The sequence below is a fragment of the Ceratotherium simum genome, chromosome 5, assembly GCF_057802395.1.
Source record: "Ceratotherium simum simum isolate JZ-2026a chromosome 5, ASM5780239v1, whole genome shotgun sequence".
In the NCBI taxonomy this organism is placed as follows: domain Eukaryota; kingdom Metazoa; phylum Chordata; class Mammalia; order Perissodactyla; family Rhinocerotidae; genus Ceratotherium; species Ceratotherium simum.
The window spans coordinates 11,296,112-11,318,423 of record NC_141904.1 but is presented as its reverse complement, the minus strand read 5'-3'; the positions used below and the strand labels follow the sequence as shown (position 1 = coordinate 11,318,423).

At 39.1% G+C, this 22,312-nt stretch overlaps 1 protein-coding gene across 2 annotated transcripts in view; it reads left to right on the top strand.

Annotated features, from left to right (window-relative positions):
• PLS1 (plastin 1) overlaps positions 1 to 22,312 on the top strand; it is a 113,146-nt gene that overhangs the window by 42,539 nt on the left and 48,295 nt on the right. The window contains exons 2-3 of one of the 2 annotated variants that reach the window (XM_087430437.1): positions 14,176 to 14,330; positions 20,169 to 20,274. In XM_087430437.1, the coding sequence (XP_087286563.1) occupies positions 20,205 to 20,274 (70 nt within the window). In that variant the 5' untranslated portion in view covers positions 14,176 to 14,330; positions 20,169 to 20,204. The remainder of the gene's footprint in view (positions 1 to 14,175; positions 14,331 to 20,168; positions 20,275 to 22,312) is intronic. The other variant, XM_014789039.2, reaches the window with a different exon arrangement.

Genomic DNA, 22,312 nt, shown 5'->3' with positions numbered 1-22,312 from the left:
CCTTCACAGTGCGTAGCCTTGGGCTGAATGCCAGTTGGTCCTCAGTAAATATTGGCTGAATGAGTAAATGAATGAATTTAAACTTTCTGAGAACAGAGAATAAATCTAATGTTTCTTTTATATCTCCTTACCATAGTGTTGAACACTGAGCAGTCATAAACTATTTACTTAATTTAATTGAATTGAGTCATTTTATGTTACTTTTTCAACATGTATTTCCAGTGCCCAAGGAAGCCTAGAAAAACCATGTCTGCTACAGACTGCTCATTGAAAATGCTGTAAGGTATTGATTAAAATCAGCTGGGAGAATTGTATAGCATAGGGAAGATAAAATGAGTGTATTACATACATGGTGTGTCAGAGATAGGAAACAATACAAAGCCAGAAAAATAAAAGACCCGGCCAAAAATATTTTTGATTCCAGTTGTTCAAGAGAATGTAAGCAAACAGTGAGTAGATGAATTGAATTCACTTCTCTGAGACTGAGGGAGAAAAACTACACTGAGCAGATGATTCCCCTGAGCTTATACTTGGTAGGGTTTTAATGATTTTCTACACTTGCATCCATACAAGTTTTTATCAAACATCAACTATGGGTAGGCAGTGTGTTGTACACTCAGTATTCAGAGATGATCTGAGAAAAGGTGTTTCTTATATCCCAAAATGTGTAGTCCTTGATGGAGGGGGGGATGGACAGAAAATACAGTATGCAAAATTAACCAGAGTGTTGAATGACTTTCTTTGGCATTATTACTGAGGGACACAGCTGCTTAGCCTGAGGGAGTTGCGAAAGACACCACGGGAGAATGGTATTTGACCTGGGTCTGGAATGATTACCAGGCATTTGCGTGGTAAGGAAAGGATGAAGGGGATTCTAGGAAAAGGGCGTGTCTGGAGGGTTGGTATTAAGGAAGAGCTAACATGCACACGATCTGCTGATTGCTCAGTATGGCTGGAACATGTGGTGCGGGCAGGGGTGTGTCTGATGATGTGGGTTTGGCTAGATTGTAGAGGCATTCCATTAGATACTAGTTTGGATTTATTCTAATACATCAAGGTTTATCCCCTCCGCTTTTCAAAATCATTTTTAACTGTCATGTAGGAATGGCTAAATGAGAATCTTCACTTTTTTTCTTCCTTTTCTTCATCTCTTGTCTGTTATAAAAGTAATATATGGTCATTGTGGAAAATATACAACTATATAGAAAAAATTAAATCATCTATAATCTCACCCCCCTCACCTCCAAAATAGCTTATCATTTTTATATATAATATCTCTTATTCATTTTTTAAAATATACGTTTTTTAAAATTATGTCCTGTTTTTTGCTCATGAATGAATTTTTTTTTTTATCTCTGAACATTTCAGATATATTTATTTCAAAGTCTCTTTGATGATTCCCAGTTTGAAACTCTCGTACTGACTTCTGTGGTGATGGGTTCTTATAGATTTGTAAGTTTTGTCTGGGAGATCATCTTCAGAGCATTTTCTTCAGCTGGAGTTCAGTGTATACCCTAGATGGTGGAAGTCTTCCTATGGGGCAGCGTTGCTTCTGCCTCTGCCAGATCCCGCATGGTTTCATTGGTTTCTTGGGTTCCTGCAGTGGGGTGAGGTGAATTCAGGCCCCACACTCACACCCAGGTTAGATTTGGGGTTCTGATTTCTCATGGATGCCTTTTTACTCACCATAGTAGATGGTGAGCATCCCTCTTTACCGAGAGGCTTGCCCCTTCCTGCTTTCCAGCTTTATGTTCTACTTCCAGGTTTCTGCTGTGTTCAAGGCCTGAGGTTTCAACTCCTGTCTCTTGAGATGGGACTGTGGGACTGCCCTTGCCTGATTTCCCACCTCATTTCTGGTACCAGAAGATTTCTTTTGCTTGCTTAGGGCTCAGATACCTGTTGAAAAAATGTAAAGATTTATCTTTTATCCAACACTTCTATGTGTTTGAAGCAGGAGGAGGAACTTACCTTATCACCTCTATCATCTTGACGATCCACTCTTTTTTCTGTGCATAGATATATGCTTTAAACAAAGTTGGAAATATATTACACATATAGATAATCTCTTTTTTTAACCTGATAATATATTGTGAATTTTTTCTCCTATTCTTTGAGACATGATTTTTAATGACTGCCTGACATTCCTTTTATAAGAGTATACCATATTTTATTAAAGTCCTCTATTTTTAGAAATTTAGGATGTTTTAGTTTTTCCATTATTGTGAGTAATGAGGAAATGAACATATTTATACCAGTATCTTTCTGCTCGTTTCAGATTGTTTCTGTAGAATAATTCCTACAAGTGGAGTTCTTTTCATCAACACATTTGAGACTTTTGATTCTGTCGCTAAATTGTCCTACAGAAAATGTTTCAGTTTACACCTCACCAGTGAGATCTGTCAGTTTGTACTGCATAAAGTGGATCTGTATGTTTCCTGGAACCATTACGCCAACTGATTCTTACTCTCTTAAAACTATGGTTGCTAATTTTCTGGGCAAAACAATGGTATTTCATTATTATTTTAATTTCCATCTGGTTTAATGGCTGATGAAAGAAATATTTTGAGTAGGTCAGTGATTTTTTAGTTTAGAAAATTTTCTTAAACAGTCATATGGAGCTTGTGTCTCTACTAAGTTGTCCTCTTTTGTGATTTGCTATTCTCCTACTGTCTTCTAAGGAAGTTGGATCTGTAGGTGGAAGTTGTGTTTGGTGATGGGGTGATGGGTGAAAGGGTACAAATTGTAGAAGCTGAAGAAAGAGCTGAATTGCTCAGTGTAAGAAAAGTGATTGGGGGCCGGCCCCGTGGCTTAGCGGTTAAGTGCGCGTGCTCCGCTGCTGGTGGCCCGGGTTCGGATCCCGGGCGCGCACCCACGCACTGCTTCTCCGGCCGTGCTGAGGCCACGTCCCACCTACAGCAACTAGAAGGATGTGCAGCTATGACATACAACTATCTACTGGGGCTTTAAGGGGAAAAAAATAAATAAATAAAATCTTTAAAAAAAAAAAAAAAGAAAAGTGATTGGCATGGGGGTTGAGGAAAGAAAGGTCTTAGAGGATGGCAGGCTGAAGCCCAGAGAGGATGGCAGTCCAGAGTGCTGGACTAAGACAGTGCCAAGTAAAGATAGAGAGGAGGGGGGCATTCCAGAATTCAGAGGTAGGATTTGGTGGTGAGTTATGGGTTTTGGTGGGGAGAGGGTAATGGAGTGAAGATAACTTTGAGGCTTACAGCTCGGGAGACTGCATACATGGGAAATGTTCCAGATGACTGGGACTGCCCTTGGGAGGAAAAGTCACTGTTTCCAGGCTTGTCATTGGGGGGCGTGGATGCTAGTGCTTTTGAATGGATGACATGGGCCAGCAAGGGGAAGCATCTCTCTTGCTCACTGCTGACAAAAGGGGTCTTTCCCATTGTTCCTGTTCTCATATAAAGTCTAGGGTCCTGGTATAGCTCAGAGAGTGGAACGGGATCTATATAACAACTAGTGTTGGTCTTCTCAAGTGATCATATTGAACTTACTTTGATTTAATTCAGGAAAATAAGGAATATAATCTGAGCGTTGTAGAAATTTTATACCTTTACAGCATTAATTGTGTTATTCAAATTTTCTATCTCCTTATTTGCTTTTGACTAATTAAACTGTCACTAGTTAACATCTCCTACAGTAGTTGTACTCTTGTTAATTTCTTCTTTTATTTCTAAAGCTCTACAAACTGTGGCATATAAGCATCAATGCCTGTGTGTCTTAATTTTGACTATATTTTTCTGTAGTGGTTTTTGCTTTGAGTTCTCTTTTGATGTAAATACTCTTACCTAGCATTGTCAAAGATGTGTTCTGGAACTCTGAGCACATCATTTTACCCCTCAGTCTAGATGCCAGTTCTCTCATCTGTGGAGTGAGAAGTGTGGACTGGTTTTTATAAATGTTATAAATCATTAAATTTCATTGTGTCTTAATTTCTTTATTGGGATCCCTGTGTCTAGTAATGAGGTAATGGATGTGGACCTGCCTTGGAAAGTATAAAATCCTTGATAAACATAAAGTGCTGTTATTGATTTTTGATTATTGATCCCAAGATTCTGGAGAGAGAAAATTTCCAAAGCTGGTAATGTGTACTGCTTCCTTTTATTCTCCAGTAGCAAAAGGTACAGATACTCATAGTTTTTGGGCACATATTGAGTTGCACTAAGAGGGCATCCATCTCTTGTGAGTAGGAAAACACTCTAGCCTGTTGTGTTTGGCTGGTAGAATCCTTCAGAGATAGTATGCAGACGGTTGGAAGAATGATGAAACTATATAGTTTTGTTAACTAGTTGTACTCTTTAAGAAAACTATGGCAATAGTTTGATAGTTGTTAATTCTTTGTTGTAGGGCATTCTTTGCAATTGTTTAAAAATATTTTTTGATACTAATGATTTTTATCCAAAATTTATAGAAACTTAGGATTTTAGGAAAGATTTCTATGATCATTGAAAAAACACACACGTATATGGTAATTCCTTCCTTTGCCAGTTATTTAAGAGGGTCAGTGTTGGATTCTGTAGGTTGTAAAATAAAGTACCTCAGAGTTTCAACTCCTGAAAACACTGTTTTTTGTTTTTTTAAGAGGGAAGAGCCAATGGTCCTCTTTTTTGAGGAAGATTGGCCCTGAGCTAACATCTGTTGCCAATCTTCCTCTTTTTCTTTTTTCTCCCCATAAGCCCCAGTACATAGTTGTATATCCTGGTTGTAGGTCCTTCTAGTTCTTCTATGTGAAACGCCGCCTCAGCATGGCTTGATGAGCAGTGAGTAGATCCGCACCCGGGATCCAAACTGGCGAACCCCAGGCCGCCAAAACAGAATGCACGAACTTAACCGCTACGCCACCGGGCCAGGCCCTGAAAACACTGTTTTAATTTATCTACATAAAAGGTGAAAAACAAGTTTAAACCAGTGTGTGTTTTGGAGGTTAAAGTTCAAACCCTGACATGGAAGCACCCTGGCTAGGACTCCTCTGCTCGCTTGGACACAAGTTGGACCAGAATGTCTGCATTGCTGTGAATCATTTACGTAGAAATTCTTGGCTGGAAACGGGGGAAAGGGGGTTATAAACTGGGAGGTAATGCCCGGGTTATTCCAGAGCACTTGGAAGTGACTCACAGTTTCCTGTCCTCTGACAGCTCTTTGGTGTTGGTATTGAGGCATTCATTCTGAATGAGATACTTGACATTATAGGCAGTTACAATCTGGGCAATTATCTCCCTAAGGTATAATTTCCTGTGACTAAATAATACATAGAAAATAGGAACAAGGTACTTTTCCAGAGGCAAAAAAAAGTGATGTAAAATAATTCATATCATTCCCACAAAGCACATTTAAATCCTTCCATCCATTCCCTGAGTTTCTATTAAGACAGATCATACTGTGTCCACACTTCATCCTAACCATTCTGTACTGGAAAGTCAGGTTCTCAGGGAGCTTCTAACAGGAAATGGTCGCCAGGTGTGTAACTTGAGATACAGGGATGGAAGTGGATGTATGGAGACCACCACTGTGAGGGCAGTATATAATTAAGGGTCAGGACTTGGCAAACTCCCTAGGCTTGGAACCCAGTTCTGATTTGTTGTGAAGTTTTGGCCTCAATTTTTTTACCTGTAAAATGAGAATTGTAGTATTACCAACCTCATAGAGTTGCTGTGAGGATTAAGTGAGATAATATACGTACCACTTAGAACAGTGCTTGGCCTATGGTGAGCACCCATGAATGTTTATTATTGTTAAAGGGGTAGGGAAATCTCCCTTGCCTTGTTTGGACTGCCATTGTGGTACTATGTTTTGTGTTTTTTGGCAGGAGAGTTTGGGGGAGATTTTATGTTTGTTTATAAGACCTTCAGTGTTTTTGATTGGGTGAGATGAATTCAGGTCAGGAGAAGACTATTAGGCTGCCATGATTGTATTTGCTTGGGAATCAGATTTAAACCTTTGTCTTTGTTTCATGTAAACATAGAGACTGTGCAGAAGGCAAATGAACCTAGGACAAAGAGATTCTCTACAGCCTTAGGTTTTATCTTCCTGCTGTCCCCTGACCACAGGGATGGGCATGTGGCCTGAGCTCTGCTAACATCCTGGGCATTAGGCTGTCATCCACAGGTGGTGGTGGTTCAGGTATCTGGAGACAGCACTCTAAAGTGGCACATCATAGTTTCCCCTGTGGAGCTCCTTAGAGCTGCCTGGCACCTGGCCTTCCAGAGTCTGCTTGTTTAGCCCTCCCTAGATTCTTTGAGCCAACCCCCAGTGCCCTTCCAATGCATTCCTTTTTTGGCAAATTTTGCCAGAGTCAGTTTTTGTTGCTTACAATCAAAATATGTTAACTGGCACAAATACCAAGTAGGTAGGTTAAATGTTTCCATTGTCAGTAGATAAGGGGACACAGATGAAGCCAAGAGTCTTGACAGTTATAGAAAATTTTTCCTTAGAAAGTATGGCTTGGAGTGAGAATATCACTTGTCTTCTGAAGTGCATAAGAAGTGAATTGTTGCCCTATTTGAACAGAAAAAGGAAGAGTCTTTGGGCTGGCCAGCACTGGCCTGCTCCAAATACAAGGTGTATCATGCAGCTGTCTTTGGAGATGGCAGGGTTGTTTTCCATATGTTAGAGATTAAAATTACCAATAGGCAAACGGACTAACAGAAAAATTAAAGGCTTTCAAATGAGTGACACCTTTTGAATAGGATCACTCACCATCATTGTCACTAAGAGATTAAAAGTGGAGTTTTTAACTGTTTATATTGTATTGTATCATCTTATCACCTTGAAATTTTTAAGTTTCTCGAGGGAGTGGTATATCTTACATTTCTTCTATAATTAAAAATTACAAGGTAATAAAAGATGCTGTAATACAATGCAGATACTTAGTTAGGAACCCTGTTTTGTTAGACTGAGTGCTCTGTAGGGAGACCACTGAGAATTTTCTCCCTTAGCTGGGATTTGCATGTTTTTCTCTCTGCCTGTTCATTTTTCAAGGTCCAGCTCAAATGGTACCTTCTCTGTAAAGTCTTCCTTGAATCTTCCAGTCTGAAGATACTTCCTTTCCTACTTATTTCATTCTAGCTTGTATTGTGGTTCTTCTGGAGGTGGCATTCTAGTTCATTTTGAGAGCTGACCCTCCAGTAGGGGCTGTGTGTGGGGCCATGTTGAGAAGGGGTCCGGAGGCCACTCATCACTCAGTGGGAAAGAGCTGCGATTGCTGAGTGACGTCTCAGTGGGTGCGGGAGGTGTGTGTGTTTGCCATCTCTGTCATCTGTGGTTTAGATTGTAAATTCTTTCAGAGCCAAGGTCATGTGTTAGTCACCATTTGATTGCCTCCAACACTTGGTACAACACCTAGCACCTTAGATGTTCTCAATAAATGTGCTGAAATGAAATGAGAGCAATGAAGAAAGTCATGATGGAATTTGAGCTGTGCCTTGAGGGCAGGTGAAGATTTGGAGGTGAGAGAAGAGAGTTTCTAGGGACGGGAAATGACATGAAGGAAAGTTATGGGACAATCAGGAAGAGGCCTCAGGAGAAAGAGAAGGCCTTTCTCAGGTTATAGGGGGAAACATGAATTGTTATAGGGAACGATTAGAGTCTAGAGGCATAGGTTTAGCTAAAATTATTGAGTCCGTAATCTGATGAAGGAAATTGTTTGCAATATAGTTTAAAGGAAGAAAAAAAGACAAGAGAAAATTTAGTTGTGTGAGACATCAGCTTCTGGAATATTTTCCTCCTCTAGAATTTAAAAATAGAGAATAATTGGGAGCTTGTGTAATTTTGAACAGCAGTATGATGACATCTGATGAAATTACTGTGAACTGAAAGTCCAAAACAACAATAAAAGCAGCAAATAGATTTGATAAAGAAACCTGTCATTTCTAATGTTCCTACTTAAAGTTTATTTCAGGCCAATTTCTTTGAGAAGCCATAACTACATTAGGTGTCTGACCATGTATGAAAACGCTATTATAAGAATGGATGGATGCAGAAATAGAAGTATAATGATGTACACCTGAAATTTATACAGTGTTATAAACCAATGTTACTACAATAAACAAAAAATTAAAAAAAAAAAAAAAAAAAGAATAGATGGAGAGGTTTATTTTTTCAGCCTCATTCATTCCTGAATTCCTGTCTGCCACGCATCTTTCTTGTTCACTTTGTTCTGTGGAAGCACGTTACTGTGCCACACAGCAAATTATAGAATGGGTCCTAGTGAGGTCCAGGTACCCCTTTGGAAGTTGAAGTAACTTACAGGGACTTGATGCTTGGGGGTGCCTGTTTTTGGTGGGCTCTTATATGAACCTGCAAATGTCTTAGATGTAGAGTTTTTTACTGTCAGGGATTGGATACATTACTTTTTTTTTTCTCTCTACCTACAGTGTATTAGTAATTTCCTGATTTTAATGATTTGTTGACTTTGAATGTTTATTATTGCAGCTAGATTGCCCTGCCCTGCCTCAAAAAAAGAAGACCTGCCATTTCTCATAATGTATTACTACTCTGTTTGTCATCTTTAGCTAGAGATGAATTAAGAGAGAAATAGGAAGAATCTTTCTGGATAAAGGGAAGGGAAAAAAGGTACAAAGAAGCCATAGGCCCGGAGGCCTTTAGGCTGTGAACATGATCTCCAGCATTGCTGATTGCCATGGGAGGGCCCATAAACTGACTGACCTGTAGTTCACTGATGCTCTGAATTTCTAGGATTAGCTGTGGTGGTGGTAAAATACAAGTTATGACAAAAATAATGCTTCTTATCTAGATGTAAGCTTATTCAGATAATATGATTATGGTTAATTTTCTTTCCCAAATCAGGATGTCCAAGTACTCCCTATGCTTTGAGGAATTGACCCACCTTCCATTTTCTTTTTATAAATTATGTCTGTTATTGCTCTTTGTATATTAGTTTGGACTCTTTGTTGCAAGCAATAGAAACCCAGTTTAACTGGTGTTTTAAAAGTATTGTTTCAAGTAACTAAAAAAGTATAAAAGCTTTAGCGCAGTGGAATTCAGGACTCAACCCTGCCAGGTCGTGTTTTCTCTTCTCCCGTTGGCTCTGCTTTCTGCCCTGTTGGTTTTGGTTTCATTCTCAGCCCCACGTCCTCTCCTTCTGGGGGCAAGATGGCTGCAGCTGCTCTGGCTTCTATTTCCTCATGAATACTGGCCCGGGGCGTGTGTGAGACTCTCATTACAGACAGTTCCACAAAAGCCTTCTTATGTCTTGTTGGCTCCAATTGGGTTATATACCTATCCCTAAACTGAATCACTGAGGCCAGAGAATGTGATGTGCTGATTGTTTTGGACCTGGAGCTTCACTCAAATGGCGTGGATGGATTACAGGGAACGAGTGGAACTCCAAAACTAAAATTGGTGCTGTTACCAGAAGAGGGGAAATAGATGTTGGAGAAGAAGACAGAACACGTTGAGGAAATTACACTTGAAGTGTTGATGAGGATGTAACATTCTGTGATAGGAAGGTGGGTAACACTTTTGTGCTGAATTTTCTCAGAGAGCCAGAGCAGTCCTAAAGGGGGGTGAGGCAGGAGAGAGTAGATGGGATGTAAATAATAACTGAGAAGAAAAAGAGCCTGGGAGGGTGGGCAGATCCGGTTACCTGAGGTAGGACTCTGTGATTAATGGCTCCTGACCTGCTGGCCCCTCTTCTCTTAGAGGAGCTGACGTTGGAATGTCCCTCGTTGAGATCAGGGATGTGGTGAGTGGTGCATAACTGAGGTTGGGTTTTGACACATTAAGAGACAAAATGTTTTCTTCTGGCCCTTAGAATGAGCTGATTTGATGGCAGTGCTTCTAGAGAAACACACAACATTTCCACAAGGCCCCTTGGGAGGCTAAGTGATGTAACTTAGAATTAGGGAGGTGAGGAACCAAAATTAATGGGCCAGAATTCTAGTCTGACATGCATGATGCTTTATGATAATTCAAATTGTTTGCCAAATTTAAAAATCAAATTTCACGTAAAAATATGGATTTCTGCCTTCCCTATAAAACTCAGAAGATTTGGCAACCTTGGGCCTGATTCGTCTTGGCAGCGGTCCCTTGGAATCCAGCAGTGGCTTCCGCTTTCAGAGCCCCGGCTGACATCATGGACACATCAGGAAAAGCATGAAGGCTGGGGAGTCAGATATGAGGACCTCTTTCCTTATCCAGGACTTCAGGGACCAGGAAGAATTCTCATGGGCTGTGGAAAGGGAGTGTTGCTGAGCTTGGGGCCATGGGGCATCATTGGTCAGCAGGTCCAGAGAAGAGCTGATTTCCGCTTCATAGATTGTAATTTCCTCATCTTACAAGTTAGCTATATTCATTTAATGTTGAATTTAGAGAGAGCCTGAGGCTTCAGGAAGACACTAAGTCCTCCCCTTTCTTTCACACCTGTAGATGGTTCCAATCACAGTCTTCTATGGATACTCTTGACCTAAGCTTTGATCAGTAAACTCTACTTTATATCTTTTATATATATATATTTAATGCCATTTCCTATTTCTAAACTAAAAAAATTGCTAGGCTTGGCTGGCTAACAAAGGGGCAAAGATTTTCCTACGTGCTGGTACCATTGGAAGCATGGAAGATCCATTAGTGTCCCTGTCTGAGTGGAGCTGAGGGCACAGAGTGGGAGGCAAGCTTTACACATCGTCCCTCTCTGCCTAGGCCATCCCTTCATCACCTCTGCACTTAACAACGTTAAGTGTTTGGGTTTCAAAACTGAGTAGGCACCTGTTTGGTGTTAGTCAGGGATCGTGGGGAGAGCTCTGGAGTAAGGGCCTTGTGAGAAGAAATGCATTTTTTTTTACATGCTGATTTAACCATTCAGTGAGCAACTCTAACTCTTCACACCAATTCATTCAGTTGCACAAGTCAAATAACATTTGAACCTCTGTAGTTGGGTGACCGAATCCCATACACAAAGTGTAGTGAAGGTCAGAGTTGTGCCGGCAGCTTCCATTTCAATATGATGTCTTTCCTTGGGAAAGTTATTCTTTCCAAGTCCTTCTATATAATTTTTTGTTTTTGTCTGAGTCCATTTCTGGACTCAAAATACTTGTTGACTCACCACATGCTTTTACATTGGTATTCTGGTTTGGGTCATGCCCTCCTCTGACTTATACTTTGCTTTAATGAAGAGACAGTTTTGCCACAATGTGAATCCTTCACATACTAAATGCTTTTCCAAGAACTTCTGCTTCTGTTTTCTTCAGACGTCTTTGGTCTCTGTCTCTTTCTCTTATTCTTATTTTCTCTTAAATGCATATGTGTGCATGTGCTTGTGTGCATGCATGTGCAAACACATACACACACTTGAGCCTTCTTTCTCATATTGCCATCCCATATGTTGCAGTTGCCTTGGCTACAATTACTCCAGAAACTTCCAACCCAGAATCGTGTATGATATATGCTGAATGACCCCTACAATGAATGATACAGAGTATACAAAGAGGTTTCTTTAAATCCAGATTTAAACAGCAAATGAATTAGGGGATGATTCTAATTTGTTTGTCAAAGAGAAGTAATCATAAGATTACTTTATCACTTACAAAAAAATCAGTTTTAATTAAACTTCTCAGGCATTTATAGTTGAACCTGATCAGCATTATATTGAGTGTAGTTCTAGAAGAGACTAATTCTTATTCATCTTTAAAGATTTTATTTATTTATTTTTTCCCCCAAAGCCCCAGTAGATAGTTGTGTGTCATAGCTGCACATCCTTCTAGTTGCTGTATGTGGGACGCGGCCTCAGCATGGCCGGAGAAGCAGCGTGCTGGTGGGAGCCCGGGATCCGAACTCGGGTCGCCAGCAGCGGAGCGCGCTCACTTAACCACCAAGCCACGGGGCCGGCCCTCTTATTCATCTTTAAATCTCCATGCTTAGTCCAGTCAAATAGTAGGTATTTGTTGAATACTTGATGAATGAATTTAAACTCCCTTACTAGGGGCTTTTAAGTAAATGGACGTAGAAGGGTCTTGGTGGCAACTCTAGCAGCCCCTGAATGCTCAAAAAGCCAACCCCAAGTCAGTTCCCAAGTGTACAAATGCACAGGAATATGATGACCAGGACTGGGGCTGCTCCTGGAGATGACCGACCATGATGGTGGCCCAGGCAGTGAGGCAGCGGGGAGAAGGCACATCCTCTCTGCTTCTCTGCTTTGCCAGCAGATTTCCTTGTTTATATATCGGGTGTTTGCACATTCATCTAGGGAAGAATTAAGGCCATATTATTTACTCCTTTGTGAAAGGATTAGGAAAAAGTTGACAAAAATTATTTGAAAGATTTAGAAAAAACACCAGCTTGTAGCCATGTGGGTTCAAAAATTTGAATGCCCCCAAATTAGTCCTTCGCCCCTAAAACTCAGCACAGTGAACAGGTGCTCAGTAACTTGTTGTTGAATGAATAATGAGTAAGTGGGTGAGTGAATGAAGAGAACTGGTTATTGAGGTGTGGAAAATTTCTCTTGGTCTCTTCCCTCATCTATTGGTGGCCCGTTTCCCACAAACCATTGTTTTGTTTGGTCCTTTTTTCACCTTGTACTATCCTTGCTCTGTGAAGAGAAATATGACTGTTAATGAATTTTACTAAACTTTCCCCACATACATAACACAATAAGGGAACATAAAAAGAAGAAACTATGTATCTTTTACCTACAAAGAGCAAGCAGTGAAGTTAGGAAGGTGAATGAGAATAAAATAGCAAAATGTGGCTATTACAAGGCAACACATAATCAAGAATAAATCACTGTATGTATACTGAATAATGCCTAAGAACCAAGGTAAAGACAGAGGCAATCATGTCTCACACAGGTGGGAAGGAGTTAAGGACACGTAGGGAGTGGCGGCAAGGGACAGACCTCCCTTTAAGAGGTTGCAAAAGAGTCAGTTTGGAACCAAGTGTCACTTCATCCCAAGTGTGTTATACCTGGCTTACCTCTTCATAATTGTACCTAATTATGGTACGTAGGATTGTGCAGACACTTAGGAAGTTATTTTGCTTATTTGAGAATCAAGTTAAATCTTTATAACAATTACCTTTGTTAAGTAGTTTGGGTTTGAAAAATCCAGGCTGTTGGCAATCAAATAGATAGGTTTATAGGAAAGCTTACCTAGCATAGCTGCCCCTTGTAGAGTGAATGAAAAAGCTGAGCTCAGTTCTTTCAGTGCAGAAGGATGCTTAGGAAAAATTTGAATTGTATCCATTTAATAGCTTGCCCTGTTCAAAGGGCAGTCCAGGCTGGTGCGTAGAATAGGAGACTAATATATAACAAAGCCAAAAGTATCCTAATTCATACTTATATTAGAGAGTCAGTGGACGTTCCACTTAACTAAAGAAAATCTTATAAAAATTTAACGGTTGATAGGGAATATGAATGTTTGCCTTTTGCAAAACGAATGATGCAGCTCCCTGTTGTGAAATGTGGTTGAAAAAGGAGATTGCTGGAAATACCACAGAAAAATGAGAATATCTTCCAGGTTTTCTTAAACTAGAAAGAAAACACTTCAATTAATTTATATTTCTTAGCTGTTTATTTTTTCACATGGTGATTTATTCCAGTGGCCTTGTGATCTTTGAACTTATGTTAGAGAGCTGAAAATAAGAAGTAACAGGGAAAGAGGAGAGTTGTAGTGGGAGATAAGAGAATAGTTTGTGAAGAGGAAGAGGAGGGCACAGGACTCCGGTAGAGCTGCTGCTCAGCAGAGGTGTGGGAATGCTCTGGAACCTCTGATCCTAGTCAGTTCTCCAGAGAAACATTATCGAGGCTTTTCTCATACAAGTCAGGTCTGAAAGAAATATCACATTTCTTTATGTTCTTTAAAGCAACTTCATTTGGACTGAGATGCCTCATCCTGCCTGAATACTGTCCAGTCTTTCTTAGGCCCCTGGAATCTGCCCCTCAGCCTCTGCTGTCCTGAGGTCTGATGCAGAGCAAAGGCTTGGAGGAAGCTCTCCTCTCCTCGGTCGTCAGTCCTCAGTGGCTCCCTGGGGAACACCGTTGGCTCAGTCCTTGGATCCCTCCAGCAGAGGTTCAGCTGCACCTTGTCTGTCCCTCATCTCTGTCCCGCCTGCAACAGCAGTTCTCCTTGCTGGCGTCCACAGATGTCCCTCCCTCCCTCCCCATCGGGATAACCTCTCCCTTTCTCTGTCTTCCTCATCTAGTGGCTTCTCAGAGGTACCCTCCTCCTGCCGCCCCATTCCCGGGACACCCAGCCTAAGTAAGCCCTAAAGGTTTACGCTTCTACCCAAAGACTGACGGAACCACGGATTCCGGGCTGCTTTTGCTTTCTGTGCTGCCAGAATCACCAAGGCAGGGGGTAGGTAGTGCTTTAATTGGCGGGGTAGGGGGGATGAAGAATAAACACAATTTGATATTTCAATAAATTATTCTGCCACAATAATATTAACTATTTTGATTGTTCCAGACTGAGGTACTTTAAAAACATTTCTGCAAACCTTGACGGGCTTTGGGAAATTCTCTCCTGTTCAAAACATATTCTTATACCATCTTTATTATTCTTTTTACTATCTGAGTTTCTTTTAATAGTGGTTCATTGCTTTGGATTAAGAAGCATCCTTTTTCTCTTTAAGAATGAAAAAATTTTTATATTATAAATTATTTCAAACAAAAAATACTGAAAAGTACAGAAACAATATAATCGATATCCATGTACTACTGATCAGATTGAACAGATGTTAAAATTTTGCCATAAATTCTTCAAATCTATCTTTAAAGAAAAGTAATAGATCCAGCTCCAGCCCCCAGCTGTGCCCCTGCCTCCCTCTCCATAGACAACAGCTATTCTGAATTTGTTGTGTTTTTCCATGTGTTTTTAAGCTTTACTACATATGTATGGCAACATAAACAAATATAGTATTTTGTGTTTTCATAATTTACAATAAATGGTATACTGTGTGTATCCTTAAGCAGTTTGCTTTTTCTGTTTACTGTGTTTTTGAGAAACAGATAGATGTAGTTCATTTTACTGTTGTATAAATATTTTGTTGATTAAACAGTAATGTATTTATCCATTATTCTACTAAAGAAGACAGGCATTTGCCCTTAAAATATAAATATGGTTGGAATAATTGACACTTTAGGGGTTTGTTAGTCATTCATACTGAAGTGTGAAGTAGTCATTATCCTTTCTTTAAAACTCCTACGATACTGGCAGTCAGAGAATAGGGATGATAATTGAACTGTGTGTAAAATTTGAGAGCTTGGGCACTGGAAACAGATTTGATTTTGAATCTCTTATTTTGCTTCCCTTCCTTGGGCAGGTTACCTAATCTATGTAGGCCTCAAATTTACATTTCAAGGGAGGATGCTTGTTGTATCAGTAGAAGAACAGATGAAAACCTAGTGAGCTCCTGTGTGTGAGGAGGTTAGCATAATCCCAGCCTACTGAAAGCCCTCTGTAAATATTTGCCATTATTTTTTCTATTCCCAGAGAAGAGAGAGTACGGGAAGAAGGGAATTGTGGAGGATAGACTAGGAGGAGAACTGCCTAACGTGGGTCAGTGGCTGCCTCCACTCAGAGTCTACAGTGACCTAGGCGAGGGCTACTGTGGGAGGAGGGAAAATGGAATAGCCAGGAAGCCAAAGCCGTCCCTAAAGACAGCTCTGGTCCCTCCCGGTTGGGAGCGTTGGGGTTGGCAGAAAGGCATCAAAATCTTGTTCTGAGGAGGGCTATAGAACCCGCCAGTCATAAAGGGCTGCTTAGACTAATTTTGGTAAAGCTTTTAAAGGCTCAAAGAAGTTAGAAATTTGAGGGAGGATAAAAGATCAGATCCAGTTTCATCTAAATTGAGAACTTCATTTTTAGAATATATTCCTTAACTTTCCAAATATATATTTGGTTGTGTCAGGGTACACTTGAGGGTTAGAAGAGGAAAAAAAAGACTTTAACTGGTAAAAGAAGGTTCCACTTAAAATGATATAGGCTAAAAAAAAAAAAGCAGAGGAGGAAAGCAATGTTGGAATTATTGAAGAAATATAGGGCACATGTCGAAATCCGTGGGAAGCTATATCTATCTACAGAATTCAGCATAACCTGCCCCATTGGTGGGTCGCTGGTCAGTGATCCTGGCTGCCTCTGGGCTGCATCTTTCAGGGCTGACTTTGGAAAACTTTGTTCTTCTGAGCTGTCTCAGGCACCTCTCTGTCTCAGGCATCCAGGTATGTGTGCTTCAATGCCAAGTGTCTGGGTACTGGTTAAGTGATGTGCTCTTCATTTCTAAAATTGCAAAGTGAATTCTAGTAGTGGTGTATTCTAGAGTGTTTTGAGACTCACAAGTTATGTGCGTGATAAATATGAGTTGATCTAGCTGGAATTTTTTCCCTGAAACTTTACAAAGAATGTTACAGAGGCTGATTCCTTTTAAAATGCAGTTTCTTATTTCTCAAGTTTATAATATATGCTTAATGTATTATGTAAATTATTGTATAATTCTTATACAAATACATATTTATATATTTATATGTCTTGATATCAGAATGTATTTGGGAGACTGCAGAGCATCCTGGCCTAGAGGGCCCTGAGACAGAACCCTGAGACAGTTGGGTTCTGCGACAGCTTGGCTAGGCTATTCACTTTGAGACCTTGAGTAAGTTACTCGGTTTCATGACGCATCCCTTTCTCAATTGCCAAAATGGGGACAAGACCTCCCTCATGGAGTGGTGAGGATTAAATGAGAATGGACACAAGGCACTTAGGACTATGCATGGCTCATTAATCATCTGAGTGTGGGACTAGTAAGGAAAATAAACACGAGGTCACTAGTTATAGGGTCATTGAGCTTTTCTTCTACAATATTACATACTATTTTGAAATTTTTGTTGATGATAAACATTCTCTTCCATAAATTTTTTAAAAGTCAGGGCTGTATTTTTGTAGCAGAAACATTTTTTTCATTTAAAAACATCATGGTAAGTAGTTTATTTGGGGATCATATAACTAGAACAGTCTTTGATCTATCAAATTAAACAACTGTATTTTCTTAGCCAACAGTATGTGTTGCTCCCAGTAAGTTTATTGTACTAGGTCAAAGTCCCTGTTAAGGTACATCGTATACTGTACTTAGTTTTTGAAGAATCCTAACATTTTCATAATTTTGCAAATACTCGGAAAAATATCAATACTATATGCGTGAGTCTGTACTTGTAAAAGAGGGTCCATTAACCATTCTGCTGCTAAATCTTCATACCTTTGTGGTAAGCTATAAATTATTTTACTATTTTAATCATAGTATTTTTCTTTGTAAGGAAATATAGGTGCTTTTATTTGAAATTGTAACATATAAATAGGTACTGTAAATATTAATCTTATTATCTATCAGTATTCAGTAATATGTACCTTCAGACCACTAGTATCGATTTTATTTTTGTCAATGTTTTACTACAATTGCCTCTGTTGTTTTTCAGTTACTTTTGGTTTGGGTAAGCTTATAGTTTAAAAAAATGAAAAAAAAAAAGTATGTGATGAAAAGTAAGCCCCTTTGCCGCTCTGCCTCCAATCCTCCATTTCCCCCAGAGAGGCAATCACTGTTACCTCATATTCTTTGGGAAATGTTTTATAAACATACAACTGATATAGCTCCCCTTCCCCACGATACTACTCTTCTGCACCTTGCTTTGTTCTTTTAAGAGTATATCTTGAAGATTGTTCTGTATTTTTCTGTTTGTTTCACTCCGAAGGACTTGAAGCTCAGCTTCTTTATATTTATTAAAAAACAGAGCTTTAAAAATAAGAAACATAATATTGTATGGGTAAATTGCTTTTTCAATAAGTTTATGTGCTAGTTTTGCCTGCTTCTGGGAGAATAAACATATTTTATTTAATTAACAAATGATGCAAATTTGAATAGGCATGAGCAAAGAATAGAACCCCAGGTATATTTATCATTTCAAATGCCAGGTCAACACAAGGACTGTTAATTTGCAGCCTTTCTGTGGAGTGCAAATGCTAAAATTGGACCACTATTTTTAAAATTTGAGGCAAAGGATAGAAACCATTTTGAATATGGGAAAGGATATGCAGGGTGACCAAAACCACAGAGACTCGAAGCCAGCCATGGCAGAATTAGCATTTTGCAGACGTGGAGGATTATGCTTAAAAATCCTAAAAGGACTTTTAAATCTCTTTCAACACAAAAGAATTATGCCTATAAATAGTTTTAAATTCAGAAGAATGTTCTAAGAGGGAGAATTCAATACAGTGTGAACATTTAATGCTAAGATGCAAGAAACTGCATCTAGGGAAGAAGATGAATTCCATTTACCCCCCTTTTTTTTTTTGTGAGGAAGATCAGCCCTGAGCTAACATCCATGCCAATCCTCCTCGGTTTTTTTTCCTTTTTTGTCCCCAAAGCCCCAGTAGATAGTTGTATGTCATAGTTGCACATCCTTCTAGTTGCTGTATGTGGGATGCGGCCTCAGCATGGCTGGACAAGCGGTGCGTCGGTGCGCGCCCGGGATCCGAACCCGGGCCGCCACTAGCAGAGCGTGCGCACTTAACCGCTAAGCCACAAGGCCGGCCCCCATTATCCCTTTTTCCTACTCCACTGACTTAAGCTCTTCAAATTTCTTTTTAAAACAGTGCAGAATTAATTAGTGGGCAATGGTATATATTTTTAAAACCAAAAGATTTAATTAGAGCCAGGCCCCAGAATAACTGTAAGAGGTAGAAAACTGTCATTTTGAAAGAACACCAAAAACCCTAAACAAGTTGGTATACAGATCACAAATGACAAATGAGCTAATACTCTTAGAGCACTTCATACAATTTAGTATGATTTTTAAATGATTTAGTGAAAAATTTTAATATATATTTCAAAAATGTGCTTCCCTGAAAAGTTAGAAATGTTCAGGGATGATGTTGAACCTCCTATATAAATATAAATGTATAAAAAAAGACTTTCCTACTTAGCTTCAGTTCTTATTATCTTATAAAACACTTATTTTCATTTATTTTCTGAAATACGTATGAACTCTCTAATGTAATTAGGTGTATATAAGAGGAATACAAGACAGTTTGTATTCATCTTTCGCTTTACATCGAATGGCCAAACCACTATGTCATTTTAAAAATAAAAGTTGCCCTGCTACAGATCAGAAGCCTTAAAAATGTAAGTAATTCCACCTTGAGATATTTATCTTACAGAAATCAGCACGGATATGTACAGAGATTTATCTACAAGGATGTTCATTGGCAGCATCATTTATGATGCAAAACTGGAAGCAATGCAAATACCCTGAAACAAGGGATTTACCAAATAAGTTATGATGTAGTAATATGTGGCCATTAGATATTATGTTGATACAGAACATGGAAACATACAATGTATTAGTACAAAAAAATCAAAAAAATTATAACATAGTATACCCACTTTTTCCACCCCTCATACAAGGCACAGGTGCACTTGAAAAGTTGACCAGAAAGGTATAGATAACAGAAGGGTACTAGTTGATATTTCTGGATAGTAGGATTATGGATAATTTAAATTTTCTGTTTTGAGCATTTGTTACCAGTTACTTTCTATGATGAATACCACCTGCTTACTTTCTTACAACCCAGTTTTACATCATTTCTTTCTTTTTAGTTTGTCTCGCCTGTTCAGAGTAAGAAGGGCCCCACCGATCTGGGAATGACCTTGCACAGGAAAAGGGAAAGGAGGTGGCAGTGGCTGAATATCATAAAGCTGAACAGTAAAGCCACAAACTCCATCCCAAGATGATCAGATTCTAGCTTCCTTTATTCTTTTTGTGGACATTATTCATATCTTAAAGTGTTACTTTCTGACTGCATCCTTTATATTTATAAAGGCTACACTTTTCTCCAACTTAAAATGCTTATTTTACTAAAAAAGTGGAGTAAAATGTAAATGACAGTTATACAGGCTATTGAGAAATGGCTATGCCCCTTGTAAGCACAGGGTGTGCAAACAGCGTTTCTTCCCTTTCGTGAATCTCAGTTATTGTCTGGCCGACCTGTGCTGGGAAAGAGCAGTACCGGGGGATCTATGCCTATTTGTTCTTTGTTAGCCAGACCTCTTAGGTGATTTCTTCTAGGTATTTTACTGCCCGTGTACTCTGTATTGCTCAGATCAATGTTTCCAAAAGGCTCATGTTCTTTTTATTACATTGCTTTTCCTAGATATAAAGACCTGAAGATAGTCTTTCCTGTCCAAAGATGGAAAACAGTACCACTACCATTTCTCGGGAGGAGCTGGAAGAGCTACAAGAAGCATTTAATAAAATAGGTATGCTTGAGGAAAACTAAATATAGTGTTACTATTCTGCTTGATGTCAGACTTCCAGGAAGGGAACAATACCTTTTATTGCCTCTGCCACCACCCATTTACCCCCAGGTATATTCCTTTTTTTTTTTCTATCTAGACTTCACTGGATTCTTTCTTTCTGAAAGATAGACTAAGACTGGCTTGAATTTCTAGGAGAATTGAACTTTGAATTCTTTGATCATTTCTTTGCGGAGAATAATCCCAGGTTAATGAATGACAGTGTAACTGAACATGCTTAACATGATATCCTATTACAGAGAAAAACTATACAAACACTTCCTTGTCTATAAACTGAACTCTGGCCTTCATATGTTTATCACTAACAATAACACTTTCTGACTTCATGCGGAATATTTTTAAATTTTGCTACTGTTTTTCAAGGCCGTATGTCTTCTTTTCCTTCTCCCTCATGCATAACTTAAAAAATCTTAGTGTTGTTCTTAAAGGCCATATGTCTTATTTTTCTTTCACTTTTTAAAGCCATTCAATATTTTGTCTTTGTGACATTATCATTTTGACAACTTTATATTTTTCTTCCAAAAAATTCCCTCATACTCTGTTGGATTGAGATTCTTCTGCATTTATGAAACTTGTGGCAAACAAGGAGAATACAAGTACCGTCTTTTACTCTAGTATGCAAATGCGTGCGAGTGGAAGGTGAGCCCAGGGGAAGGTGAGTGCAGTGAACAGACTTTGGCACAGGGGCAGCACCACCCTTGCCCCTTCCTCAGAGGCGCCTTTGCTAGTGCAGGAGAGCGCCCCGTGAAAAACAGAGTCAGATGGTGGACCGGGGGGGATAGAATGATCGCAGTTGGTCTTGTGCCTAGATTTCTTACAAACCTGGTGAATAATGACTGAAATCAATGTAGATGAAATGCATTGCAGAATGAATTTTAGAGACCAATACAGAGAAAAAAGGTTTAAGTTGAAAAAAATAAAGCTCTCCAAAAAATAAAGAAAGAAAGAAATAAAGCTCTCAGGAATCTCATGACTTGCAAATCATTGCTGTGAAATAAAGTGAATTCCACACACCTCTGGGCCCTTCCGCTTCTCCCTGCACAGCCACCCCCAGAGTAACTCAAACCTTCAGAATACAGTCTACATGGTGGCTGAATTAGGCTCATAGCGAATGCTTTAATCCTGGTCTTTTCTTTCTTTTGGGGGTGGTGTATTTGTCATTAGAGCATTGCATGAATATGGTATGATTTCTAAAAAATTGTTAATAATAAATTTATAGAGTATTGTATGCAGTGCTCAGAGTCTTTTCAAGACAAAAATTGGGCAATTATTGGAATGTTCTACTCATTTCAAGCAGTGAAACAGAGGATGTGGTAAAAATGTATCTCCTACTTTGGTATTTCTGTTATTTTACAGGTACAGTTTGGTAGCTTAAATAAAAGTGCTACCTAGGTCTTAGTAAAATGAATGAGTTAGTAATCTATTTCTTTGTTTAGCACATGAACTTTAATCTTTATGACTCATGCACATACAATTTGCAATATTTATTTAGTGATATTTTGAATAAATAATTCATTGATGGAAAAATTCTGACAGCAAGATTATTTGCTCTGTGTGAGGGAAGTGCTAAGAGCAGAATATGTACTTGCTTACTTTATTACATTTATTAAAGATAAATTGCTAATTGTGAATTTACTAATCCCTCTGCTAATTTGTACCACAAATGTTCTCAGAGGCAGAGGGACATACCCATCCAACCTTACTAGATGGGGTATTTTTGGGTCTCTGGGGAGAAGTAAGGGATTAAAATATTTGTCTTGTTTCTTGTTTGAATTGTGATAAAATATACATAACATAAAATTTACCATTTTAACCATTTTTAAGTGTACAGTTCAGTGACATTAAGTACATTCACATTGTAGGGCAACTGTCACCACCATCTATCTCTAGAACTTTTTCATCTTCTCAAACTGAAACTCTATACCCATTAAACGCTAACTCCCCATCTACCCCCTTCCCGCTCGCTGCCCCTGGCTACCAC